At 39.1% G+C, this 20,805-nt stretch overlaps 2 protein-coding genes across 4 annotated transcripts in view; both read right to left on the bottom strand.

The window, feature by feature from the left end:
• The window catches only part of LOC112834046 (uncharacterized), a 342,252-nt gene that overhangs the window by 226,868 nt on the left and 94,579 nt on the right, over positions 1-20,805 (bottom strand). Inside the window, exons 4-5 of one of the 2 annotated variants that reach the window (XM_073891870.1) lie at positions 3,546-3,732; positions 1,511-1,621 (exon numbers count right to left, since the gene is read on the bottom strand). The exons of the other annotated variant lie outside the window; for it this stretch is intronic. Of the exons in view, the coding sequence (XP_073747971.1) occupies positions 3,723-3,732 (10 nt within the window). The 3' untranslated portion in view covers positions 1,511-1,621; positions 3,546-3,722. The remainder of the gene's footprint in view (positions 1-1,510; positions 1,622-3,545; positions 3,733-20,805) is intronic. 2 annotated transcript variants of the gene reach the window in all.
• Positions 13,296-20,805, bottom strand: part of NRIP1 (nuclear receptor interacting protein 1) — a 41,198-nt gene continuing 33,688 nt past the window's right edge. For both annotated transcript variants that reach the window (XM_073891831.1, XM_025872756.2), the window contains exon 2: positions 13,296-20,600. In XM_073891831.1, coding sequence (XP_073747932.1) covers positions 16,775-20,248 — 3,474 coding nt within the window. In that variant the 5' untranslated portion in view covers positions 20,249-20,600 and the 3' untranslated portion in view covers positions 13,296-16,774. The remainder of the gene's footprint in view (positions 20,601-20,805) is intronic.

Below are 20,805 nucleotides of genomic sequence, written 5' to 3'. Positions count from 1 at the left end.
TCCTTCCTTCCTTCCTTCCTTCCTTCCTTCCTTCCTTCCTTCCTTCCTTCCTTCCTTCCTTCCTTTCTTTCTTTCTTTCTTTCTTTCTTTCTTTCTTTCTTTCTTTCTTTTTTTCTCTCTTCCTTCCTCCCTCCCTCCCTCCCTCCCTCCCTCCCTCCCTTCCTTTCTTCGTTTCTTTCTTAAGGCTCCCTGAGGAGCAGGGAGCCCGATGCAGGACTCCATCCCAGGACCCTGGGATCATGACCTGAGCCGAAGGCAGATGCTTAACTGACTGAGCCACTCAGGTGCCCCTATTTATTTATTTATTGATTTATTTATTTATTTATTTTTAATTTTAACTTTGTTTTTGTTTCTGAGTTTGAATAGTACCTTTAAAATTAAAACGTATTCTTTTAAAATTGTGCTCATTTTAAACTTATCAAGAAAATAAAGATGATTATGATCTTACATGATGATGACTACAAATAATTTTGCCATATGAAACAGGGACTCTGCCCTGGTATTAAGTACACTGGATACTGATCCAAGGCAACAGTCAGCATTTGTGACCACGGCATTCTTCTTGAAAAACTCTTTTCTTTTTGGCCTCCATGATATATGCTCCCCCCAGTTTTTCTCCGACCTAGTTCTTTCTTCTGCAAGATTCTCTTCCTCTCATCCCATGAAACATCGTATTTCTCAGGTTCTGTCCCAGGTGTTCATCTCTTCTTAACCTATAAGTTTCCCTGAGCATCCTCTTTGGCTCCAGTAGCTTCAATTATCCACTGTATGCTGACAACTCCCAAATCCATTCCTTTGGCCTGAATCTCCTGAAATAGCTCGCTTTATCCAAGCCTCTGCTGAACATCTTTCCCTGAACATACTTAGACATCTCCAATCCATTTCTCTGAAACTGAGCCCATTAGCTTCACCTGCTGCTTGGTGAAGTCTGGAAAACCAGGAGTTGTCCTTGATTTAGCCTTCTCCTGTTGCACCTCATGCCTACTCAATCACCAAGGTTGACAAATCTCTCTCTCTTAAGTATCTCTTGGATCATCCACTTCTCTGCTTCCTCACCATCACCACCACTGCCTAGGCTGTCATCACCTCTCCCAGAAATAGCTCTGGCAGCCATCTTGTACATTGTAGATACAGAGCTATTTCCTAAGGGTAAATTGGATCACATCCCTAGCTTCTCTTTATTTACAAGATTCCTTTGAGGGGATCTCACTGTCCCTTCAGAGTTTCATCTCCCAGCCACCATGATCCTACTTAAGTATTTTATTTATTTATTTATTTTTTAAAGATTTTATTTATTTATTTGAGAGAGAGAGAGAATGAGAGAGAGAGAGCACGAGAGGGAAGAGGGTCAGAGGGAGAAGCAGACTCCCTGCTGAGCAGGAAGCCCGATGTGGGACTTGATCCCGGGACTCCAGGATCATGACCTGAGCCAAAGGCAGTCGCTTAACCAACTGAGCCACCCAGGCACTCCCTACTTAAGTATTTTAATGTATTTCAAGTTATCTCCTACCTCCAAGCCACTGCTTATGATGTTTCCATCCTTGAAGTTCCAAGGAAAATACTATTTCCTCTGCAAAGCCTTATGACCAGTCAAGTTGGAATTAGATACTTTCCTTCTGTGCTGTATCAGGGAAACAAGTAGTGACTGCAGTTTGTCTCTCCCGTTAGTTTTGAAAATAATTAGACTTTAAATTCCTTAAGAGCAGACACAAGACCAGTCTTATTCTTCGTTGTGTTTCTAGGAGCTTCCCCAATGATGTAATAGAGTGGGCACTAATAAATGTTCTGTTAAATGAATAAATATATGTATGAACCATTTTTCCCCTAATGAGAATTTCTTTATACTCTGGATCATGGCTGCTTTGTCTATGGCTTTACGGTGTCCATAGTTCCATTTTGACTTATTTCATTCCTAGAAAACTTTTCCTATGCTTTATTATTTATAGTCACATTAATGATTTATTTCAGAATATATTGTAGTATAAAAAATGATATATGCTAAATGAATGCTGGCAGGTTTTTTTTTTCACCCTCAGGGAGGAAATGTGGATGATAAATACATTGAAAATCCACCATGTGGGGATGGAATGCAAGGCTTCTGGCCAACTTTAGAATTGTCCTTTCACTTTTAAATCCATGTACCAACAGAGATGATCATTTTAAGTCTCTCTTGGTTGTGGGCTTCAAGGGAGAATGTTGTAGAGACAATCTTTTCTGATTTCAAATGAAGAGATACACAAAAACTACTGAAGTCAAGGCACTTCATCAAGAAAAAGGTGATGCTTTCATCACTGTAGGGGCCCAACTAAAGTCTAATGCCAAGGAAGAGGAAGAGAGGGGCTCGTTCTATTCCCCAGCCAGCACAACCTTCCCTTCACGTTTGTATCAACAGCAGTGGCTGCCTCCTGGTCTGGTGTTTACATAAAGATGAGAGGCAACTGGATACGCTGGCTCCATGCTGGTCCAAGGCAGAGCTGGAAGCAGCAGGTAACAAGCACCTGGACGGGTCTCCCCAAGGGCCATCAGGGGTTCTAATCAGCTCCTCTGAGCCAGCAGATTTTGAACAGTGGGTATGTTCCAAATGTGTCAGGGCATATTTTTCAAACATCACCGCAGATTCATTTGTTATGTCTTGCCTTTTTTTAGACCTTAACAATAAAGGGACATTTTTAACCAAGGAAGGGAAAGAGAAGCTAGTGCACATTGATGTTTTATGACATGCTAGGATCCACAGTGAGATTAACCTATTTCTTTGAGATCTTCGGGGCCCTATTATCTGTGACTCCTTGTTATTTTCCTCCCCATGACTGCAATTATATCTCCAGAGGGGGAGGATTCAAACTACACTTTCATGCTTATGTGCTCTGAATTCTGACATATTTCAAAGTGTGTACCTCAAGGTGGACTTTGAGAAAACACAGGGCTCTGTCCACTGCTCCAGGTGTGTGTGTGTGTGTGTGTGTGTGTGTGTCCTACTTAGAATATATATATACCTCAAGCACAAGGACCTCATCTTTGCTTTATTACTCTCCACAGGACAGTAAATACTTGATATTTAAATTTTTGCACACACATGAGAAAGACAGAGATCTCTAATGTAGTTTGGGCATGTTTATTGGAGCCTGCATCTACCCTGGGAAGATATTTGCAGAACGTTAAAATGGATTCCTTTGTCTTTCATTCATTTCCTACACAGTAGCCCGGGATATCTAAATTTCCTAGGGCTGCTATGACAGATCACCACAAACTTGGGGACTTCAAACAACAGTAACTGATTCTCTCATTGTTCTGGAGACCGGAAGTTTGAAATCAGTTTCACTGGGCCAAAATTAAGGTGTTAGCGGGGCCACCCTCCCTTCAGAGGCTCTAGGGAAGAATCTGTTCCTCCCTTCCTCCAGCTCCTGGTGGCTGCTCGCATGCCTTGGTTTGTGGCAGCAGCATGCCTGTTTCTGACTCTATGGTCACATTGCCTTCTCTTCTTCTGCCTGTGTCAAATGTCCCCTCTGCTTCTCACCTATAAGAACTCTTGTGATTGTATTTCATACCTGTCTGGATCATCTGCGATAATCTTCTCATTTCCAAATCCTAAACTTCATCCCAAGAAGTTTCTGTAAGGAAGAGGAGAAGTTTCTGGGGATGGACTGGTAAAGGAGTACCCAGTTCCAGCAGCTGTTCATAAATAAAGGATTTTCATAAGGTGGGTGCTGGTAAGTCAGAAATTGTCAGCAAATCCTGAAAACAAACAAACAAAATAGGTATCTACTTAAGAATTCAAGAGCAATTACATAAATTTGCAATGACCTAAACCAAAACTTTTTTGAGTTGAAATTTGCTTCAAGATGTGTTTAGGTTCAAATGCAATATCCCATTTTGGAAAGAGAAGAGAAGATTTAATCATACAAACAAACTGAAAAATAAAATAAAACATTTAAAAAATTTTAAAAAAGAAGCACCTGCATGGCCCAGTCAGTTGAATCTGATCTTGATCAGATTCTTGATCTGATTCTTGATCTCAGCTCAGGCTTGGACCTCGGGGTTGTGAGTTCAAGCCCCTCATTGGGCTCCACACTGGGCATGGAGCCTACTTAAAAAAAATAAAATAGAGCTGCCATCTTGCATCCCCACGTGTGTGCACCTAATCTCAGCTGGTCCGCCCGAGACCCCCTGAGCGCCCCCCACGCGGTCCCATTTCCACTCCAACAAGATGAAAGAAACTATCATGAACCAGGAGAAACTCGCCAAACTGCAAGCACAAGTGCACATTGGTGGGAAAGGAACTGCTCGCCGAAAGAAGAAGGTGGTTCATAGAACGGCTACAGCAGATGATAAAAAACTTCAGTTCTCCTTAAAGAAGTTAGGGGTAAACAATATCTCTGGTATTGAAGAAGTGAATATGTTCACAAACCAAGGAACAGTGATCCATTTTAACGATCCCAAAGTTCAGGCATCACTGGCACGAACACTTTCACCATTACAGGCCATGCTGAGACAAAGCAGCTGACAGAAATGCTACCCAGTATCTTAAACCAACTTGGTGCAGACAGTCTGAATAGTTTAAGAAGACTGGCTGAAGCTCTGCCCAAACAATCTGTGGATGGAAAAGCACCACTTGCTACCGGAGAGGATGATGATGATGAAGTTCCAGATCTTGTGGAGAATTTTGATGAAGCTTCCAAGAATGAAGCAAACTGAATTGAGTAAACTTCTGAAGAACATAAAACTTGAAGAAGTTACTGGGAGCTGCTATTTTATATTATGACTGCTTTTTAAAATTTTGTTCCTGGATCTGATAAAATCTAGATCTCTAATATTTTTAAGCCCAAGCCCCTTGGACACTGCAGCTCTTTTCAGTTTTTGCTTATACACAATTCATTTTTGCAGCTATTTAAGCTGAAGAAGCCTGGGAATAAAGTTTGAAACAAGGTTAATAAAGTTCTTTGCCTAGGAAAAAAATAAAATAAAATAAAATAATCATATACACTGAAATAATAAGATCAATCAATGTCTATGAATAGACAGTTTTGTGATACCACAAGTGAACATCTCTCTGTTGTTACACTGAGCCTAGGTGAAAAGAACTTGTCCTCATTCATGTGGAGTCCTGTGATGTCTGCAGTACCGACTCTATCAGTCATGCTCAGACTCCTGCTGTCTTCCTTACAGTAACCTTTAGAAGTTTATGTTACAACGAGAACACTTCCCCTTGAAGTAATAAATATTGTTTGAGCCCTTAAGGCTAATTAATTTTAGCTTCTAGCCTATTGCCTATAGTCTGCAGAGGGAAGGTAAACATTAAAATATAATCAAATTAAATTTAGTGATCAAAGATTATTGTTCTATGCTCACACAAATTGAAAAATAAAAGTTGATATTGCTGAATGCTCATCAATATTTCTGATTCTTCTTCTAGGTACAGGATGCAACTATATTTCCTATACCCCTGAAGTTAAGCTGACCGAAGCTTTGTTTCATGTAATGTGAAGTGTTAGGTCTTTTAAAAGTCAGGGCTCAGCTCACCATGTTCTTTAGCTCTGCCATGGCAACCATTGACCTTTGCGGATAGTGAAGGTTCCACCACCCTGGGTCTCACAGTAAGCATCACCACAAACAAAGCCCTGTGCCAACTCAAGTCAGGCATGTAGCAAGAATATGAAATAAATTTTGTAGTTTTCAGTCACTGAGAGTCTAGGTTGTGTGATACTGCAATATAATTCAGCCTATCCAGTTGATAACATCCAATGAAACTTGGATGGGCTTGGAATTGATGGTTAAGTACTTTTAGCACACAGGAATGGTGGGAAATTTGAATTACTGCAAGATAAGCTCTATCTCTGAAAACACATACCAAAAACAAAAGAGAACTTAAGTGCACACAAAAACCTGTGCATCGATGTTTATCGCAGCTTTATTCATAATTGTTAAAACTTTGGAAACACCCAAGATGCCCTTCAATAGGTGACTGGATAAACAAATGGTGATACATACATACAACAGAATATTATTCAGTGATAAAAAGAAATGAGCTATCAAGCTGCAAAAAAGACATAAAGGAAACTGAATGCATATCGCTAAGTGAAAGAAGCCAATCCATAAAGGCTATATACTGTATGATTCCAATTTTTCGACATTCTGGAAAAGGCAAAACCATAGAGACAGTGAAGTGATTATTGGTTGCCAGGGCCTGGGGAGAAGAGGGGATGGAAGCAAAGGTGGATGAGAGGGGCAAAGGAGGAGAGGGAATGTTTAAGGCAGTGAAACTGGTCTGTATGTTACTATTATAGTGGGTTCATGTCATTATACATTTGTCAAAACCCATAGAAGGGTTTTTCATGAAAACTATGAAATGTAATTAATAATATATCAGTGTTAGTTCATCAGTTGTAAAAATGTACGGTACTAATGCAAGGTATCAATAATAAGGGAAATTAAGTGAGGGAGTGTGGTATGTTGGTATGGGGGAATGTTTGTACTTCCTGATCTATTCTATAAACCTGAAACTGCTTAGAAGATTAAGCAAGGGGAAAAAAAGAAAAATTAAGAATAATTTTACTGACTTAAATTCCAAAGAACCATTTAAATTATTATAAGTTGAATATGTAAGTGTTGGCAGGTTGAGGTTGGTCTGGTGGATTCAACTGTGGAACATTTGATGGGAAAGAAAAGCTATGAATCTGAATATTGTCCTGGCAGGATATGAAAAAAAAAAATGAAATGAAATTCTTGGAGAAAAGAGAATAGATTTAGGTAAATTATGGATAATGAGAATGAAGAAAAAGAGTCTTTTAAAACAGTATGTGCCAGAAATGTGCCATCTTATGGACAGAAATAAAGCTGTAGCACAATGTTGCTTAAGCATGTGACTCTGAAGGAATGTGGCTTTGAATAATTTGGTGATTAGAAATAGGATAAGTAGGAAGGATCCACTTCGAAAATGGAAGCACAAGGCTCTCTACAGACCCACTCTTCAGCAAAACAACATAAACTGATGATTTTTTTTTTTTGGAAAAATACTCTGAAAATTTTCCCAAGGGCAGTGAGTAAATGAAGAAGACATTTGTGCAAGAAAATCTCTGTTAAATCTTGGTAAGAACAGTGAGAGTCTATGGCATTTGAGCCATGACCTGCGCCTTTTCCTCTGCCACAGTTTAGTGTGATGGAAACCCCTCCTCAAGTTCCGTGTGGCTTAGAAGATGAGGATCCTCTCCCCAGCTCCTTGTTTAAAGTGTATCTCCTTGGAAGGGCCAGGTCACCAGCATTTCTAATCTCCTGCAATTCTCTGTGTTAGTTACAGAAGCAAAATTTCAGGCAAGTGCCAAAAGTCCAGGACCAGTCCTTGACTCTACACAATCCTTCCTCTACACAGCTTCCACTCTAAGGGAAGATAGTCTAGCCTCAGTGCAGCAGGCCAGCAATGGTTGGCTTTGGTTGCCCTAACCCTAGCTCGCTCATAGGGTAGGGGTTTCCCACCAGAAATATTGACCCAAGAACACCAGACGCTATCATCTCCACCCAGTACCCTGCTTCTAAAGCAGGACTGTTAACGGAGAGAAGCAGTCCTCTATCTCTGCCCCAGTAATGGAACAATGGCTCAGAAATTTCGCCCAGGGGAAGAGGCAAGCCCTAAGCACAGAGAGTTCTGAATATCTCCCTTCCTTTAGAACAGAGTTGAAAAAGTTCAAGCCGAATGAGTTCTTGAAAACAATGAGGACCTTGGCGGTAGGCAATCTATGGGAGGCTGGTAGCTCCATGAGAACAAGAAGCTAAGCCATTGGCCAGCTATTTACCGTAGAGAGCCAGGGAAAGAGACGGCTAGGAAGAGCCCTCCTGGGAACACAACCAATCTCAAAGACTGGCCTCAAAAACTACTCTTGCAAAAGGACCCAAATTTAATTAGATCAGACAATGGAGCTACTGATGCCCCAGGGTATTGTCAAAAACAATAGAGCAAGGATCAGGCAATTAGTGGAGCCTAACAGCTGGGTGTGACACCAAAAGAAGCAGACAGTTTAACAGATCAGGGAAAGAGACAGAGAGCCCTACTCAAGCCATCATCCTAGGGTGCTGGCGTTGAAAGATATTAAAGACTGCGATATATGCAAACACACCCCATGTTCGTGGACGGGACGAATTAATGTTGTTAGGATAACCGTTCTCCAAAAACTAATCTACAAATGCAATACAATCCAAATTCCACCAATCATTTTTGCAGAAATTGACAGTCTTACTCTAAAATTCGGATATATAAATTTACAAAACCAACAATAGCCAAAACGATCTTGAAAAAGAAGAACAAATTTGGGGAACTCATACTTCCTGGTTTCAAAAATGATTACAAAGCTATAGTAATCAAGATGGTGTGTTACTGCAGAGGAAAATCATACAAATCAATGGAACTATAGTCAATTAACTTTATACTGTGACAATGCTTATATGTGGCAATATCCAAACCAAATTTTAGTTGGTTGTCCATTTTCTTTTTGAAGAGTGACCACCACAGCAAAGATCATAGCACAATTATTCATAATAGCTAAAAATGAAAACAGCCCAAATGTCCATTAACTGATAGATAAGTAAAATGTGGCATACATAAAATGGGAAATTATTCAGCAATAAAAAATACTGATGTGCTGATACATGCAACAACGTGGATGAACCTTGAAAACATTAAGCTAAGTGAAAGAAGCCATTCACAAAAGATCATATATGATTCCATTTATATGAAATGTCCAGGATATATAAAATCTACAGAGACAGAAACTAGATTTAGTAGTCATCTAACACAATGGGAAGAAATAGAGTTTCTTTTGGGGGTGAGGAAAATGTTTCTAGAGATTGTAGTGACTACGAATATACTCAAAATCCTTAAATTGTATACTTCAAATCCGTGAATTATACAGTATTTGATTATACAGTATGTATCTACTATATTTTAGAAAGAGAGAGAGAGGGAGAGAGAGATTGAGAAAGCAATTTGAGAAATATAAATAGGACGCTCTGCCCTATATTCCTGCTTGAGTGAGTTCACTTGGTGATCAGAAGCAGCCTCTACGTACTATATGATCCCATTCACCTACTGCCATTAATGTCATCATTATTTTAGAAAGTTGCACTTTGACTAGTGCAAGACCCTTGGCTTCTTGGAACCTTCCTCACATTACTATCAGTTACAATTTGGAGCTAAAGAAAGTCCTGGAGTATAACTTTAGTATGATCACCTCATCTTTAAGACTCTTTTGCTAATCCTTGAGGCCATTTGGTCATGTAACAAGCATGATTTCAACTAAGACCTTATTTCTTCTCTTAGGGCTGGGAAGAGGAAATGTAGTTTTTCTGAATAAAATGCAGTAATTAAAAATTAAAATGTTTATTACATTAATTTTATATCAGAATAAAAGGAAATTCCATCTGTCTGTCCAGTTCCACACATGTGAGATGAATTTCTGCTTTCACATCTATTTAACACACTTTTATTCGGCACCTGACAAATCACTGAACGTATGTATTACTTTTCTAATACTCTTAAAACCTAGTGATTTCATCTTATAGCTAAGTTGCCACCATCAAAGCCCTTTGCTGAATGCATATTCATTTTAGTGGACTAGTTCATAAGTGGTGCTGGCTTCTTGCATTTCCACGGCACAGGGACCCAGACTTCCTTGAGAATCTGAAATAGCTTAATGCTAATTCAGCTCCTACCCTGGTAAGGGTCTTATCATCAAGGAGTTAGTCATACCACACTCCTCAAGACAGCACGTTCTGCCTGGGTTTGATTTTGGATAGTTCGGACAAATGTAGCCCTCTGGAACATAAACATATTCACGACTGGCAGGAGAGGCCATGAATTCTTGCCTCAGGCCTATCTCAGCACAGTGGTGGTTGGAAGGGCTGACAGTTTCTTTGCTAAAAGGCAAAACTTCTAAGATGCTCACTGCTATTTGTAGGAAGATGTGGTACAACAGGTAATTAGACTTTTCCTGGCAAAACCCCCAGTTTCCATTCTGCTTTCAAGAACCAGCTCCTCGAATCAGGAATTTCCTGGCAGGTCACATTTCTGTGAATTAGGGAAGGCAGAAGGGAGAATGCATAGTTGGAGCAGAAAGATCACGAGCTCTAGGGCTACAGGTGGCTGAGGAGGCTGGCCATTCCTTCAGAAAAATGGATGTGTCCCTGCCACATGAATTACTTTGTTCATGTCCCGGACTGGTGAGGGGAGGCAGCCTTTCATTTTTCTTGCGTGTGTATGGCAAAAAATGTATTTGTGTATTTCGTTCATTTTCTCACTAGGCATACATTTATTGAATTAACTGCTTTGTATCAGGATTTGGACTTGCTACCGAATGTAAGATTTAGAAGACACATTTCTTGCCTTCAGAAGGAATACAAGGTATGTTGGTAACGACCCTAATGACTGCAACAAGGGAGGTCCTCACAAAGCCTTATGGGATTACAGAGGGCTGAACAGGCTCTGCCTAGAGGAATCGTAGACGAAGGGCTTCTTTGAGGAGGTAATCTTCGTTAAGGTGAAGACAAGTGTAAGTTTACAAAGCTGGGAATGGGGACAAGAGGGCAAAGGAAGGAGGTATTTTAGGCAATGTTGTATGATTGAAGGCACTGATGCCAAGAAGGCAGATGTGCTCTGTAAACAGTGAATTCTTCTTTGGAAGGTATGAACATTGAATGCTCTGTGACGATGGGCAGAAAGGTGTTAGATGGTGGGAGAAGGAGCTAAAAATGGGAAAACGAAGGCAGGGCCAGAAGTCAGAAGGCACACCACCAGATGTAACAAGGCTGGCTGGCACACCAAATGGGGTGTTGACAGTCTTACAAGGATTTGCAGCTTGCTTATAAAAAGATTAGCTATAATGGCTGCCACAGCAACCCTTTTAGTCTTTAGAGAAAGCTGTGGTTTTCTAAGAAAACCATCTAACCGTTGTATCCTTATTTCATATTAATTAGCTAAGGGAAAATAAAATATTAGCATATTCACACTTCGGCTCTCCTCTGTGGTCCTGTTGGTGGTTTTTGAAAAATAGAGGCTACGACATCCACACGGGTTAGGCCACTTCCTTTTGCAGAAGTGATCTCACAGGGGAATGCTGTATCCACAAAAATGAGTAAAACAGACTGTCCAAAATGGTCATAAATTTTTCTCAAAGTTTAGAGCATCTACCAATGAAACTTGGTAAAAGCTAAACTGGAAAACAGAATTTGTCTAGGTATTTGTGTCACTGAAAAGGCTGCAAGACTGCTTGGCATGGTTCAAAAATCCTCTTGCTCTGATGCAGAAATACACTATTTTATTTATTTTTTTAAAGATTTTATTTGACAGAGAGACAGAGAGAGAGAGAGAGCACAAGTAGGAAGAGCGGCAGGCAGAGGGAGAGGGAGAAGCAGGCTCCCCCTGAGTAGGGAGCCCGATGTGGGGCTCAATCCCAGGACCCTGGGATCATGACCCAAGCCGAAGGCAGACGCCTAACTGACTGAGCCACCCAGGTGCCCCAGAAATACACTATTTTAAAGCCCAGGTTTATAGATTTACTCTTAGACACTCGGAGGAGCTCTTAAGTATAGCAGCGCTTCCTCAGGACTGACATTTATGAGATTTGGATTTTATTTCCAATTATTCTGTTAAAACTAAAGAGTACATTAATTATGGTTTTTTAGAGCGGGAGTCTTTAACTTACCGATGAAGATGGCATCCTTAAAAAGGCTGTAAATATTACTGTACCAACCACTGAGAGAAATGTAGTTCATGCTAAATGATGCCAATAGATCCCTCCACCAACCCTTACAAGGTGCATGTTGGATGCTCCCTTAAGCTTCATGGAATAAACAAAAAAGTGACTTGCTTAGTAACATTTAAAAACCTGCTTTTTAAAAAAATATAACCAAATAGGTCACAGTTTAGTGATATCAGCAGTAGAAAAAAGTTCTGATTATTATTTAAGTCATTGGCCCTATGTTGTAGTCAAGAATTACTGACTAGTTCTCTTCTTAAAAATCCCTTGGGGCACCTGGCTGGCTCAGTTGGAAGAGCATGCAGACTCTTGATCTTGGGGTTGTGGGAGTTCAAGCCCCAGGCTGGATGTAGAGATTAAGTAAACAAACTAAAAAGCAAACAAAGAAAAAAACCTCTTACTAGGCAATTACTCAGTACACTTATTATGCATTTTCACAATATAAATCAATAAACAAAACATGGCCGTGCTTCTTATTCTAATGATGGTGTCTATACATTATAGCAAAGTGTAAATTCAATATTTTAATGATGTAGAATAGCTGAATGTGTTTCCGCTACTTGGTTATTTTTTAGACAATGCTTATAAACTTGTTAGGAGAGTAGCTGCAACATTTTCACTATTGTAGCAGACCTATTTTAGTGCCAGAAAATAGACACTCATTTTGGGAAAATGCCTTCCTCCTAAATTATCATTAATAATATATATGCAAAATAAAAGTTCCCAGGCCATTGGTTCACAAGAATTGTTTTTTTCCTTAATAAATTGGTCTCCATTACTTACTATGTATTTTGCTTATCATTGTCAACTACTCATTACCTATACACATACAGTATATATTTACATATGGATGTGTGTGCACACATTATATACATTCAGTTTTGGAAGATGACTGAAGACCTTTATTTATTTATTCATTCATTCACTTATTTATTTATTTAAATATTTATGTATTTTGAGAGAGAGAGAGAGAGAGAGAGAGATATCAAGCGGACACGAGGAGGGGCAAAGGGTGAGGGAGAGAATCTGGAGCGGAGTCCCGGCTGAGCACAGAGCCCCACAGGGGGCTCAATCCCATGACCCTGAGGATTATGACCTGAGCCAAAATCAAGAATTGGACACCTAACAGACTGAACCACCCAGGCGTCCTCACCTTTTTTAAATTTAAAATGAATATAACACTCACTGAAAATTGGATTAAAAAACCTAATAAAATCTTATCTTAAAACAAATGTTTATCAAATCTTTATTTCTGAACACTGTACAAATTCTTTCCCACTTTGAAAATCTACAGTGATCATTCAATTACACACCAAATAATAGAATCAAGGCAAGGTCGGCTGACTGTCTCTTTGAGCTATGCTTCAATTGCCCTGCCTCTAGATACATTAACTCATAGGCCACCTTCTTCTTCTTCGTTGTTCTTTTCGTTCCTTTTTTTTCTGAGAAGGGTAAAGCATCCCTGAAGACTTGCTATTTTCATGACCAGAGAGTTTTATATTTATGGAAAACCTAAACCAGAGAAAGCCCCCCAAATAACAGTCATTTGAAACCAAAGACAATGCATTTTTCTCATTTATTCAAATTCACTGCAGGAAGTAAACACTAAAAGATTAAAAAACAAAACAAAAAAATTCACACTGCAGTATGTACAGTTTCATGACATCACATGAAGAAATGAAATCTCTAATAAAAATGACAAATTATATTACTAAGCAGATCGCATCAAAATTGGTTGTGTAAACCCCAGAATTCATATCATGAGTGGTAATGTGCCTGTATTCCAATATACTGGGATACACCTGGTATAACAGTACATTTCCAATGGGATTAAAAAATTCATGAAAGTAGTTGTGTGAACTCGTTATGTTGAAAAGTGGTTGACTTGATTTTAAAAAGTTTTAAGACCCTTGGATTCAAAGCACATTCTTTCACAAAGTTTAAACCACAGAAGTCATATCCAGAAATGGAATACTGTCATGTTGGGATGAACATCTGATCTGACTTGTTAAGACATTTTGCCAAATGCACAGATGCACAGGGTCCCCCATGCACTTTTCATGCAGCAGGTAATCACAACTTAAATAAAAGGTTTATTCTATACATTTGTCCAGACTTGCAACTGTATACATACATGCACAATTTTTAAACCTGTCTGATTATATTTACACTTATACATGGAATATACAGAAACCAAAGAGATTAAAAGGCTTTTCTGTTGCATTAGAACAATACAAAATATGTATTTTTCATTAAGGAAATCACTATTTACATCACCTTTAAAAACTGATTTTAACATCTTCATGTAACAAGTCAATATATATATATATACATATTATATATATATATATATATATAAAATATATACTCTCACCAGTTTACTCTTCTGTAACATGTACCAGAGAATAAACAGGTAATGCTACCTTACTGATGTCAATGAGAGCTGCAGTACCCCTTTCACAAATGACTTCATTAGGAAGAAATTGTCTAGATATCTAAAATAGTCCTTGAAAATGTGTATATGTGCATCCTCATATCTACATATGCATAAACAAAGTGAATTTATGGATGTATGCCCTTTCTCACTGGTTCTTCTTTAAAATCACCCTAAACTCAAATTGGGGACATTCTCTAGTAAATCAGAACGTCATTCTTCTGGTCATGTTTATCTATGTATTATATATCCTCATTCCTTTAACTGTGAATGACGACAACAACAAAAACAACCAACCAACCGAAGAAACAAACAAAAATATAGCGATGCCGGTCCTTGATGTTCTTTTCCCTGACCTAAATTTCACTCCCTTGTGAAAGCCCATTTTCCCCTGACCAAAGGGGAATACCAACAATTTTTTTAGCATATCTCTAAGGCTCCAGACCTTTCATAATGGCAGGAAAAAAAATGACTTGCTTAAAAGCTATAGTGTAGACAAGATTGTCACAGAATCAATATGGGATGAAGTAGAATATATTCACTGGCCAGTGGGATTTTCACTTCAGAATAAGCGTATGCCTTCATCTCTCCATGATATAGCATAATATTCACTCCTGACTATTGTTTTATAATATATCCAGTAACTATTTACAAATCATTTCGAGAAAAAAATAATCATTTAGGGTTTTAGATCGTATTAGGAAATAACGCCCATTTTTAATATAAAAATCTTAGAAACGACTTCAAGTAGAACAACTTCAAATAGATTTCCTTCTAATTAATAGTTGATTATATAACAATTTTTTGATAGGTCAGTTGCAAACCTGGCTCACTTTTAAAAACAAAAATATTATCTGGTGAATGAACTGTGGACTGTGAAAGCTGAACTTAAACATATGGACTTGTTTCAAGATCAAAACCTCATGTGGCTCAATAATAAGTTCTTCCAAGATAACATCAATGTTTACTTCTAATTGCAATTTTAAAATAATAGGTCCAATGGAGTGACCATGTACAACTCTGTCATGTATATGTGCCCTTTGTATTTTTCTGTTTAGTCAATCTGAGTTTAGTGCCTTTCTTGGGTTTGAAATAAATGTTTTCATTTTGTCAGCAATGTTCTTAGGACAATGATTTTAATGGAAACTAAGGATGTATTCAGGAGAAATTTCCAAACCATCCTGGAATCACCTGAGTTTGGTAAGTGGCCCTGTTATTCCATCCCTAAGGCTAATTAAGTAGATGTTACTCATTAGAACACATAAATAATCACAGATTTTCCTGAGATGTTGAGCCAGATATGAAAGTTGTCCCCTCCACCCAATTTTTTTTTTTTGTCATAAAAAGTATTCTGAACCCGATTTTCCAAAGACATAACGGTTATATACGAACTATAATATTGCAAATTTTGAGTTGATGTATAACTGTACTGGGGAAAATATAGGCATCAAATAGTTTTTTTTTTACAATCCTGTGTTCTGAGAAAAGTCATAAGCAATGGTTCTCAAACTTCAGCATGCAGAAGAAACATCTAGGGAGTGTGTTTAGATGCAGATGGAAGATTCCCAGGTCCACTTAACAGAGATTCTTGATCTGTAGATCTGAGATGCTGCCTAGGAATCTGCATTCTAAAACAAGTGCTCCAGATGATTCTAATGCATGTGGTCTGAGTCCAGCTTTTAAGAAACCCTGGTCATAAGACTCACAGGTACCACAGAAATGGTTAGAAGTAACTTTTACAAGAGATGGTGAAAATTGTCCAAAGGAAAGCCATTTTGCTTCTGTTAAAAACAACTTCTTAAATATTCAACTGTTCAGGAAACCACCTGAAGGTAAATGGTTAACTTTCCTAATTCTGTAAAAGGAGGAATATTAATTTAGTAAAGTAGCTAAAATACAAAAATGGAAATCTGCCTTTTTTTAAGGATCTATCAAACTTCCATCGATTGTAATCAATTTTTACTAAGTAGTACAAGGTTTAAAGAAATATATATTGAAAAGGAGTGGGGTGGGGGAAACACGTTGGGAACCACAAAACCCCTTCCAAGAGTTAAAAATAAATGTTTTTTTTTTTAGCAAAAGTGAAAAATGTATGCATATTTTTTTCCTAATTTATTTTTGAATCAGATAATGAGAAGTGAATTAGGTTTTTTTTTTATTCTATAATTAACATTTAAAGAGTTATTTAACAATTTGATTTAAAAACAAATGTGTTATGTAGGCTGACTTCTGAAAAGCAAAATAAAGTACCCTAATAAAGGCAGCAAAATAAATTAATCCACTGTGGATGGAGATTTACATTTTCATTTAAGCCTATTATCTGATTACAAAAGAATTTCATTCATAGGCTACTCACAGTTGTTGTCTGATGCCTACAGAGTGTTAAACAACCAATTGCTAGTTCGATAGTTTCCTCATGACCTCTAACGTAAAGCAAAAAGTAGTATGCATATTTAAACATCACCAGTAACCAAGACTTTTCAAAATGAAAAAAGTTTCAATTATATCATGCTTTGCTCAAATCATGCTCTTATTTATACAGATCTCAAGTTCCTACTAAGTATGTTTTAAAAAAGATCCAAAGCTGTATGGCAGGTACATTTTATTCTGATTCCTTTTTTATTGTTAGCACGTTTCCCAGAAGTCCATAAACTTCTCCATTTGCGCTGTGTGGGCGAGAGACGTTATTTCCCATATGGCTATTATAGGGGCTTCTTAGATTAAAGAAAGCGGCTTTCGTTTCTGCAGCAGGAAGTGACTCTTCCTTGATTGTGACCTGTGAGACACTTCCGGCAGAGGAGGGCTCCCTCCAAAGGTCCTTGTCCCGTGTTTCTCGACTGGTAACAGCATTGCCTCCTTTCTGAAGCATGTAATACAGTATTGGGTTAGTTTTGGTCAGCCTTGGACAGTCTTTTTCGTACTCATTCTTATCCGCATCTGTGATAACCCACTTAATGGGTCCTTTCTCACTGGTCACGGAACACCCATTCAAAAGCCCAGATTCTGGTCTAGACCCTGCACAGCCCAAGTGCTCAGAAAAAGGAGGACTCACGGGATCCTTTTCCACTCCTGGGTATGGAAATGTCCTGTTCTCCATGCAACCGCTGGGCTGAGTGGAACTGTACATCAGTCCATTTAAAGAAGAAATGTTGAATTCAGGTTTGCTACTGGTCACGTTATTTTTGTGTCCTTTCTTTTTACTCTCGACGACGGAGTTACTCCTGTGCTGGGACAAATCTCTTACACAGTTTTCTGAGAGAAGCAGCTGCTTCAGAACATTGAAGCTTTTGCTCTCTCTGGCCCAACTCCTATGTTCACTTTCGCTGGTTGAACCATGACTGGCAGGGTATTTAAATTCAAGATCATTTTTGCTAAATTTCAGCTCTTGCTGGTTAAGCAAGGACCCATACAGTCCTTCCGGAGCACTGTGACTGTTTGCAGCATCAACTATGTTATTTTTCATCTTTTTAAAAGGGCTTTCTAAAGGTTCAGTATAAAGCTTCCTTTTCTTAGGGACCATGCAAAGGTTCTTTGATTCTAGAACTGTCAGTTCACTGTTTCTGTGACTGTTGTCCAGATCATCCGCCAGGTAACTCTCTTGATTTTGTCTTAGCAGTCGACTCAACAGACCGTTCTTTGAGAAAGAAAAATCCTGAGGTGAAACGGGCTCCGATTTAAAGTCCTCGGACACTGGTAAGGCAGCTGTGCTTCTCGGCACGGGAGGAGCCATACCTAAGAATGGGGCACCCTTGGCATCATGGCTCAAGTGAACATTTGAATTGTGAATATGTAAGTCATCGCAAGGCTCAGATTTTATTTTTACCATCAGTATTTGTTCACTTAAAGCTCTATCTGTATGTTCCTGAGTACTTTCATCTCGTAAAGAAATCTTATCTTTCTTTTCACTCTTCCCTTTGTTGGGGTTTCCCAGGAGCAGTTGGAGGACAGTGCGCCTTTCAAGCAGATTTTCTATTTCAGAACCAGAAAGTCCTGATTCAGGACCCGTTGCTTGACTGCTAAATGCCTTGTTTTCCTCCACTGCGTTTGCTTTATTTGTGAGCAGAGGACTATTTAATCTATCAACCATGCCTACAGGTCTATCTGTGTTGACACTTAGCAGCTGTTTGCTAGGTCTCTGCTCTTCTCCTGAGGGGGACGACTGCATTCCACACTGAGCTAAATTCTGTAACAGTTTACTGGCACTGAAAGTCGCAGAGTTTTGGGCACCTTCATTCTGGACTGGTTTCTCTCCTTGCGATTCCTTGCTCTTTGTAAGGTCCATCAAGTGGTTAGATGCAGTATTTGTGGGCTTTTCAGCCTGAGAGCCACAGGCATATGGTGGGGACTTCCATCTGATGACCACAGAGTGTTGGGAAAGATTGATGGGGGACTCTGCTTTTGTGGATCCAAGGAATGGAGGAGTGCTCACTGGGGTAGTCCTGTTTGTACTGGGGCTTTCTATTACAGAAGTCCTCGTGTAATTCTGGGTACTGAACTTGGTCACATCGCTGTGTACTTCCTGAGGACTATTGTTTCTTTCTACGTTTTCTTCATTCTTATGGCCAAGTAGCAATTGAAGAAGTGTTACTTTCTGGTGTGAATTTAGCTTAGAATTCCTTGAGGTATCTTGATCTTCTTTGATGTCTACAGTGGTGGGGACTTTGGGATCCCAGGTGTTTAGCAAGGACTGAGTTAAATTATCGAGAGAAACAGGCTGGTCAGGTTCTGGTTTCTCGATTCGATGTTTGCAAGACAAGTCTATGGGAACACAGTTGGAATAAGAACTTTCATCGCCACTGCTATCATCTGTAAAACTAGGATTGTTATCTGAGTACTCATCGATAGTTGTGGGTGTACTACTATCCTCAAAAATGCTTCCTCTCTCACTATGATTATGTCCATTCATTGGCTTTGGTATGGTCTGGCTTTTAAGAAGATGTAAAAGCAAACTATTATTAGCAGCTTGTTTGATACTGTTTCTTTCCAGTGAGTTCTTACAGCTTGCATTTTTGGGGGAAGAAGGAACGACACCCATTGGATTCTGAAAGGTGGTATTTTTGCTTGCCATTAGTTTGCTTGACGGTGTTCTTGCCTGACCATTGAGATGGCTTGACATTCCTTTCGAGAGCTGGAAACTGCCAACATCCTTTTGGCCATTTTCTTGTAATCTGGCCATGGCAGCAAGTCTTTCGCTTGCCGCTTGATTTGCATTTTGTGTTTTTAAAGCATGTTCTCGAGAATACTGCTGCAAATGGGCTTCACTTGAAAGGAGTAATGCTAACTGGCTACAAGCGACACTAGGTTTGGGTGAAGTGGCCGGACTAGCCCTTTTTTCCACCATGCTTGCAACAGCCTGTAATCTGGCAGCGCACGACAAGGGTTCACTCATGACCTTTGTTCCACTTTGTCCAACATGATGTGGTGACTCTACGAACCTGTCTCTGATGAGGTTTTTAGTTATCTCAGGAAGATTGGTATCAGGCTTTTGATCTTTAGCTTTGCTTTTTTTCAACAGAGTTTTTAAGTGACTCGATGCAACGCCGTAGCACCTTAAATCTTTCTCCACTTTTAAGGAATCATGACTGAGTGCGTATCCTTGCTCCTTGAGGCTCTGCCTAATTTGTTGCGACAGAGCAACGGTCTGCAGCCTAGAGCTGAATGACTGAAGCAAAGAGGCCAGTAATGTGCTGTCTTGTTTGCCTTTAGGCACACTGTCAACCATGCCAGCTAGTAAAGCTTCCTTCTTCACGTTTAAATTTACGATGGAATCAGACAGCCTCTTCCGCTTCGCGGCATTCCAGTCCTCAGAAGACTGCAAGAGTCGGGCTTTTTTGAGATGCAGCATGCCAGATCCCTGATATGAATGTGTATTGAGAACTGGACCATTACTTTGACAGTTGGGAAATGCATTTCCAGAAATGTTAAAGTTCTGATCTTCTTCATTATGCCCAGCAGACTTTTTGTCAACGGCAGTACCTGATCCCTCTGCTGCCTGATGCATTAGTAATCCTTCTAGGTAAGTTAAAACAACAGAATCCTGGTGCACATCAGAGCCAAGCTCTTCTCCATGAGTCATGTTCAATAGAAGTGTTCACAAGGGCTTGGTTTCTATTCACGTTAAAGAATGGTTTTCTGTGGGTGAGTGAGATGTAACTTTAATAAGTAAGTGTCAGTTTATCACCTTCCATAGTAATCAGACGGAGATGTCCTGTTACATTCCAACCAGGATTTCCTCTGGCAACAACAAGATGAAAGACAGGCAAATTCCAAAGTAGTCTGACCACAGAGCTGATCAACTCCTATGCAAGATGAAGCAAAAGAATTCCTTAATACATAGGTCTGCAGCAGCAAGCAGATAGACTCCTTAGCGAATATACTGCTTCTCCTTCTTCATCTTTTGTTTCCAATTAAATGCAAATAGCAGTGTTCTAAAAAAAATAAATAAATAAAAAAGTTAAGAAGGGACAGAACTAGTATTATGCTATGATACCGACAAGCAAAAGAATCTAGTATTTCTAAGTTTCTATGGAGGTGTGTGTATATATATATACACATATGTAAAACATAATGTACATACATATATAGATATTATAGATACTTCTTTAGTAACATATTTTGTCATTCCTATTAAAC

The sequence above is a fragment of the Callorhinus ursinus genome, unplaced genomic scaffold (genome assembly GCF_003265705.2).
Source record: "Callorhinus ursinus isolate GAN/ISIS: 27379988/994484 unplaced genomic scaffold, GSC_fseal_2.0 scaffold1, whole genome shotgun sequence".
In the NCBI taxonomy this organism is placed as follows: Eukaryota; Metazoa; Chordata; class Mammalia; order Carnivora; family Otariidae; genus Callorhinus; species Callorhinus ursinus.
The sequence above is the reverse complement of the archived record's forward strand: the minus strand, read 5'-3'. Positions and strand labels throughout refer to the sequence as shown.